Source organism: Athene cunicularia (genome assembly GCF_003259725.1).
Source record: "Athene cunicularia isolate RWA chromosome 18 unlocalized genomic scaffold, athCun1 chr18_part1, whole genome shotgun sequence".
NCBI classification, from domain to species: domain Eukaryota; kingdom Metazoa; phylum Chordata; class Aves; order Strigiformes; family Strigidae; genus Athene; species Athene cunicularia.
Window position 1 is genome coordinate 6,036,992 of NW_020799123.1, and position 7,456 is coordinate 6,044,447.

General features: G+C 51.2%; 1 protein-coding gene across 1 annotated transcript in view; it reads right to left on the reverse strand.

The window, feature by feature from the left end:
• MYO15B (myosin XVB) overlaps positions 1-7,456 on the reverse strand; it is a 47,543-nt gene that overhangs the window by 14,515 nt on the left and 25,572 nt on the right. The window contains exons 31-43 of the mRNA XM_026861282.1: positions 6,053-6,256; positions 5,866-5,945; positions 5,579-5,676; positions 5,320-5,407; positions 4,893-4,922; positions 3,839-3,943; positions 3,575-3,669; positions 2,745-2,972; positions 2,186-2,282; positions 1,690-1,833; positions 1,239-1,428; positions 1,019-1,109; positions 268-463 (exon numbers count right to left, since the gene is read on the reverse strand). Coding sequence (XP_026717083.1) covers positions 268-463; positions 1,019-1,109; positions 1,239-1,428; positions 1,690-1,833; positions 2,186-2,282; positions 2,745-2,972; positions 3,575-3,669; positions 3,839-3,943; positions 4,893-4,922; positions 5,320-5,407; positions 5,579-5,676; positions 5,866-5,945; positions 6,053-6,256 — 1,646 coding nt within the window. The remainder of the gene's footprint in view (positions 1-267; positions 464-1,018; positions 1,110-1,238; positions 1,429-1,689; positions 1,834-2,185; positions 2,283-2,744; positions 2,973-3,574; positions 3,670-3,838; positions 3,944-4,892; positions 4,923-5,319; positions 5,408-5,578; positions 5,677-5,865; positions 5,946-6,052; positions 6,257-7,456) is intronic.

The following is a 7,456-nucleotide window of genomic DNA, read 5'->3' on the forward strand; positions in this document are numbered from 1 at the left end:
CAGCCCCTCCTTCATCATTCGTGCCTGACATCCTGCGCTGCACTGGGAAGAAAGAGAAGAGCTAGAGCTGGGAAGTACCATGCTGATCACTGGGCCAGACTGGAACTATGACAGTATCTCTGATTTCACACAGTCCACTCAGACTTTGGCCAGCTGGCCGATGACAGAACATGTGCTGTTTCTCTCCCAAGCCACTGGGCTGATTTCGACCCTGTCCCCTCCTCATCCCCCACTACCAAATCCCCCTTGGGTGAAGCCAGCACTTACCCTTCCTGGTGGATTCCTGCCAGCCTGGGCTCCCAGGCGAAGGTAATGGTGGGGGAGGAGGGGGAGCAGAAGGTGGGGTACCCTCTGGGCTGAAGATGGACAGGAGAGGCAACTGCTTCTCCTTGATAGAGCTGGAAGCTGAGCCTGGCTTGGGCTTGAGAGGCGGAGGTGTCTTCTCTTGTGACAGGGGAGTTGGCTGCAAAACAGCAAAACCATTTGACCCAGTCATTCTCTGCATTACTGTGCTCTCTCCTGGCAGCACTGTTATAAATCATCCCTAGGGCAGCAGTCCAAACCTGGAAGCAAGATATGTGTGAACAGGGATATCAGGAACCTTAAATCAACACATGATCTAAACAGATGAATATCAACCAAACACAGGTGCAGAGAACCAAGTATTTGAGAATGAATCCTCCAATTGGGAAGGAAAGAAAAAGACATTAATGGGCCAAGATCTTGGTGCCAAATGTGGGGAACATGAGTTGCTTGCTTCCAGATCAGCCTTAAACATACCACAAAGGACTTGCTGCTCCAGAGCCTTTTCTTCAGGAACTCAGACTTTACGGTCTGGAACCTAGTCTAGGATGGACAGCACCATGGTACGAGCTCACAGCTATCTAGTAACCCAACAAGAAATCACCTGTCTGCTACTGCACTACCAGGTAGCTCCCAACCTGTTAGAGGAGCTTGACCTGGATATAGAGGCCCTCTCTGCTGAGCTCTTAAGGTGACTGGGGAGCAAAAAACTCACTGATTTGGGAGATGGGAGGTTCATCATTCCCAGTTTGGCCAGAGCCTCATTTTTGGGGTCATTCTTCTTCAAAAACGGCTTGGACACTCTTCTGCAAGGAAATGGGGAACACAGTTACAGGGGCTGCAGAGGGGTTGTGGCCACAGTGGAGCCATGTGGCAGTGCCGGGATATAGTCCCACTCATGTTCCTGCCCAGCTGGCTGGATCCCATGCTCTCACCTGACAGGCTCGATAGGCTGGGGCTCAGGGGCTGGCCTGCTCTGGTACATTTTGATGATGTTGCGGATCTCTCGGCTGGGTTCAGGACGTGTCTTGGGGCCTGAAGGCTTCACTACAGGTGGCTCCTTCTTTGCTTTTGGTGTCTGCTTTTTTGGCTTTGGCTCAAGAGGTGGCAAAGGGGGAGGAGGAGCTATGGGGATGACAGCAAAGATACAAAATAAATCCCTTTATCTCATTTGAAGCTCCCTGTCTTTCACCCCAGGCTGACTGGCCATGGTCTTCCATTGCCTTGCTTTGTGATACCACTTCCCAAAGCTCAGGCCTTTCTCCTTGCCCTCCCCTCCCCTGTCAAGATGTAGACTCTTTCCTCCTCTGGCTATATACTGGCCTGATGCTCCTGCAAAGTTCCTGCTTGTCAGCCTGCCTGGGTGTCCATTGCACAGAATCTTACCTGCCTCTGTTTTAGGGCTAGGCTTCTCTTCTTTCATCTTCTCCTGCTCCTCTTCCTTCTCCTCCTGCTTTGGCTGGGGATTTGCTGGAGGGGTCCAGGTTTTGGAAGGAGGCCTGACTTTCTTCACTCGGATATGTTGCTCTCCTGTGTAGAAAGGGGAACCTGAGCTAGTTAATCCCACAGCCAAAACCTACGACTAATGGCATAGTTCCCACCCTTGTATCAGTCAGCAGAAGCCTGTGCTTTATAGAGGCAAAGGAAGGTGTGGGAGTCACAAGCCCAAAGATTTCTAGAAAACTGGCAATACAACATCTCACAATCTGAATTGTAGCCAGCTGAGCAGGTACCCAAAATTACTCCTACACACAGCACCAGCAGCTGCTGCTGGGATCAGCTGGGTTCCAGACAGGGAGACAAAAGAACACCTTGTTATGACAGGGAGGCTGTAGAACAAAGTTTTATGATGAGTGAAATTCTCAAAGTGATAGATACCCACCCATCTTCTGAAAATATTCTCTCTTCTGCTGGAAAGTTTCCCGAGGATAGTCATCATCATCACTGTCGGAGAACTGGTCTTCTGTGTAGTCATAAACCTGCAAGCAGTTCACGACATAGTTAGCACTAGCCAGCAGATACCTCCATAGGGCCCTTAAGTTCAGAGGTGATCTTCCCTCGCCAAGTTCTGATTTAGAACTTCTCCTCATCTGGGAGTGTCCCATGAGATCAGTCTCTGACCCAAGGACTCATCAACCAAGTCCAGAGAAGGAGTATATTACAGGCCTAAGACAGCTTGCTGGAAGATAAAGAACTCAAAGTGATGAATTTTCCAATGGAAAAATTTAGATGAGCCAACTCTGTAGCCAAACCTCCACAGAGCTAATGCCACCAAGGTTTGATCCTGTGTCTTAAAGACTCATCAGGCAGAGTTTGAAAGGCCTCAATATCATAGGTAGGCACAGCTCTCTGCCAAACCACTGCCACACTGCGAGGGAAGCAGAGCAAACACAAATCATTAAATTCAAACCAAATCTGCCACTGCTGTGTGTTTCTCATACCAGTTCTTCTGCCTTAGCTGGAGGTTCTGGAGCCTTTGGTGGTATAGCATTCTGGCTGCTGGGATGCTGCTTGGGTTTTGGGGAAGTGGCTGGGACTGGGGTTGACACTGGAGCAGAGGCTCGGGCTCGTGGTGGACTTGAGACTCTTGGCCTTGTGATTGCAAGAGACTGTTGCTGCTGCTGCTGTTGCTGAGAAATGCTCATGGCTTGAAGGGTCATCTGCTGGGCCTGCAGGAAGGAATTGGAATGTCTGTGAGCTCTAGACTACACAAAAGCACCAGCCACCAGTCAGGCTGTCCCTTTCTTTCACTGGTAATCACAGAACAACTATACAGTCCACTACAAGTTTCCCAGTGTTACAGACAAGGCATGCCCAGGGAGCCAGCTCCCACCTAGCCAAGTATGCAGACTCCCGACAACATCCCAAAGACTCAGCTACCAGTGAGGTAGCCTGGGGCCTCCATGCACTCACAAGGCTTTGTACAGAAAGCAGAACATGGCCAATCTGCTCCTGTAGCAAATCCCAGTTTAAAAACACATGGAAATTACAGCTGAGGCTTCTCAGGTCCTGCTCTTGTTCCCTGCTACTTCACTCACCTATGGTGCCTCAGTGTCCTCATGCACACAAAAGGAGCAAAAAGGGAGTTTCCAGTTTTGCAGTCTTAAATAATGCCAACTTTATATAGCTAACACCCAGCACAAAAGCACAGAGTGTTACAGAGCAGGTCTAAGGCAAGAGGGGAGCATAGCTAACCTCTTCACAGCACATACACCAGTGCATTGTTCTTCCCCAGTTCCTGGGACCCTCCCAGCCCATCCCTTCCACTCACCATGAGCATGGCTTGCTGGTTGATAAAGGCTTGCTGTTGTGCTGCTAACTGATTGGGATCTACAGCTGGAACCACAGACTGGGGCATAACCATGGCTGTGGAAGACACACATGTGTGCAAAACCCACAGGCAATCATTCCCCACAGTGCCTGAGCATCAGCCCAGAGATGAGTGTTCACTGAGACTCAAATGCAGAGGCTCTATGACAAAACCCACCGTCCCATCCTCTTCCCCTGTGGAGTTACTGGAACACTGTATTACTACCTGGCATGGGGGCAATCCCACCAGCTGCTGGCATCATAGGCATGCCTGCTGGCATTCCCATCATCGAAGGCTGGTAAACTGGGGCTTGAGTCATTCCAGAGAAGCCTAGAAGACCATACACACAGTGCTTTGGGGGAATCACAGATGAAAAAGCCCTGATCGGTCCCGCAGAGCACATCGCACAGGCTGGGTACCTCTGGCTCTCTCCAGATGCACCAACCACAGGGACATGTGATTGGTTTATCTTGTCACACACAGCAGGACACAGCAAAACTCAGGTGGAAAAAGGAAACCAAAGAGAAATATGTGGCCTGCAACACTACAATAGCAATATGAAGAACCTGCTTCTGCAGTCTAGCTTAGGACACCACCTTTCTTCATGACTAAACATATAAATAACTCTTGTCTGTGTATGATTACAGAGAGGGGTTTCTCTTGAGGGATGGGAAAAAAATCTCTGGGACTACCACGTCCATATCTGTCTCTGCAGCTGGTAGCAAGGGTGAATGAACAATGAGCCCTGGCCTGGATGGCATTGTGTATCATGTGAAGGAACTGTGGGGAGAAAGGAATTCCTCTGCTCTCAGCAGTCAAGTCCCACATGAGACCACAAAACAGAAATCACACTGAAGGTAAAGCCAGTAGAGTAATGGCATGGAGATCAGTCTCAGCTAGGAGTGAGCCAGCACACAGCACAGGTCTACTGAATCATGATGTCCTCGCCAGTGAGAACAGCTCAGGGATACCATGGAGATATCTTCACATTCCTCACTGATCTAAGTAGCCGCATGAGTGATAGGGCTTGTCATGCCCCAGAATCTCTACAATAGCCAAAAATAGTCCCAGTCTCAGTTATGATCTGAACAGGACATTCCTCACCTTTTTGACACCGCTGGGTGTGTTCCTACACAGGCAAATTTCTCAGTGTCACTAATATATTGGTGTTTGACTCCACTCTACTGAAAATGCCTGAGTCTTAGCTCCACAGAAATGAGGAAAAGTAAAGAAACCAAACACACAAACCAGAGCCTCTATAGGGTTCAGACTTACTAACCCAAGGAATAGCTAGACATGATGGGAAAGTCTGTAAGGAAGCAATAAGAAAGATTAAAACCCTTCCTTGAGAAAGGCAGCAATTATTTTGTGAAAGGACAAGGTGAATAGAAGCTGAATATAGGACTTACGAGCATTGGCCTAGGGAAGAGTTGGCCTGGGTCAGAAGCAAGCTTACCTGGTACCTTGACCCCAAGACCAACCCAAGAGAGAAATTAAAAAGCAGAACAAGCTTCCCCAAAGAATCTATCTCCCAGCACCCAGGAGTGAGGAGTGCAACTTCTGATGACCTACACTAAAGACCAATGCTCTTTATGAATCAGCTGAGCCCATGCAATAATTAGCATTTAATGGACTCCCTGACTTGCACTCACTGAAGCTTATGTAGCCCCACAGGTGTTCCCAGCTGTACCCATCCCCTTACAGACCTGTAGAAGGAAAGATTCCTCTCTGTGTGGGTCCAATCTTCCCACCTCCTTTCATGCGTCCATTCAGAAACTCCCTGTTCTCCATATCCTGCATCAAGAGACAACAGTTATGTGAGCTCAGATAGACTCCACAGAGGAAGTGCCATCCAAAGGCATATCTGGGCTAGGCAGAGGCAGAGTGAGTAGGCAGAGGCATGCTTGAGAGAGTCACAGGGAGAAGACAGCTACAGAAAGTAAGAAGGAACATAAAGGGACTTACCGATACTCTAGAGCCTTGATGCAGCACAGTGCTGAAGAGATCATCTACATAGTGATCCAAGCCTACAGGTGTCCTCAGGTCATCTCTGAATCTTGAATCTAAAAGCAGAGAGAAGTCTGGTGACAAGGCAAGTCAGGTAAGGAGCAATAGACGGTCACGTTTTGGAGTGGAGCCCTTCTTTTGCCCTACATCAAGGAGAATCACCTGTCTCCCCCTCTCTTTGATTCACTGCCTGGGACCCATGTGGCCCTTCCCAGTGCCATCCACAGTCCTGGGCAAGGGCTTACCTGGATGGAGATCGTTGAATTCTGGAGGCAGGCTAGGTGGTGGGAAGGTAGGGGCCCGGATTCCTGGAGCAGGAGGGATCCTTTTGAAGAGGAAAATGAGATGAGGACAGTACAGAGTGCTGAGAGAAAGACAAGCCACTGAGTGACAGGGCCACGAGGGGTGGAGCAGGAGTATTAGGTGACTTACGAATCCAGGTCAGAGTATTGGAGGAAGCTTCTGTCCCTTTCAGGAGTGATGGGGTACTCAGCTGACTGAGACGGGCTGCTGAAGTTGCTGGCCTCCTCCATCTCTCCAATGAGGTCCAGCACAAAGTCACAGCCCAGCAGGTCCTGCCATGTGTTGCCAGTAAACATGGAGATAGACCACCCTCGAGACTTCTTATCACAGCCCCTGGTAACAGGGAAAGGAAGGAGAGAAAATGTGTCCAGATAGGCAGAGAAAAGGGAGGGAGGGAGGGACGAAAGAGAGAGAAAGAGAGAGAGAAAGGGAAAGAGAGAGAAAGGGGAAGAGAGAGAAAGGGGAAGAGAGAGAAAGGGGAAGAGAGAGAAAGGGGAAGAGGGGAAGAGGGGAAGAGGGGAAGAGGGGAAGAGGGGAAGAGGGGAAGAGGGGAAGAGGGGAAGAGGGGAAGAGGGGAAGAGGGGAAGAGGGGAAGAGGGGAAGAGGGGAAGAGGGGAAGAGGGGAAGAGGGGAAGAGGGGAAGAGGGGAAGAGGGGAAGAGGGGAAGAGGGGAAGAGGGGAAGAGGGGAAGAGGGGAAGAGGGGAAGAGGGGAAGAGGGGAAGAGGGGAAGAGGGGAAGAGGGGAAGAGGGGAAGAGGGGAAGAGGGGAAGAGGGGAAGAGGGGAAGAGGGGAAGAGGGGAAGAGGGGAAGAGGGGAAGAGGGGAAGAGGGGAAGAGGGGAAGAGGGGAAGAGGGGAAGAGGGGAAGAGGGGAAGAGGGGAAGAGGGGAAGAGGGGAAGAGGGGAAGAGGGGAAGAGGGGAAGAGGGGAAGAGGGGAAGAGGGGAAGAGGGGAAGAGGGGAAGAGGGGAAGAGGGGAAGAGGGGAAGAGGGGAAGAGGGGAAGAGGGGAAGAGGGGAAGAGGGGAAGAGGGGAAGAGGGGAAGAGGGGAAGAGGGGAAGAGGGGAAGAGGGGAAGAGGGGAAGAGGGGAAGAGGGGAAGAGGGGAAGAGGGGAAGAGGGGAAGAGGGGAAGAGGGGAAGAGGGGAAGAGGGGAAGAGGGGAAGAGGGGAAGAGGGGAAGAGGGGAAGAGGGGAAGAGGGGAAGAGGGGAAGAGGGGAAGAGGGGAAGAGGGGAAGAGGGGAAGAGGGGAAGAGGGGAAGAGGGGAAGAGGGGAAGAGGGGAAGAGGGGAAGAGGGGAAGAGGGGAAGAGGGGAAGAGGGGAAGAGGGGAAGAGGGGAAGAGGGGAAGAGGGGAAGAGGGGAAGAGGGGAAGAGGGGAAGAGGGGAAGAGGGGAAGAGGGGAAGAGGGGAAGAGGGGAAGAGGGGAAGAGGGGAAGAGGGGAAGAGGGGAAGAGGGGAAGAGGGGAAGAGGGGAAGAGGGGAAGAGGGGAAGAGGGGAAGAGGGGAAGAGGGGAAGAGGGGAAGAGGGGAAGAG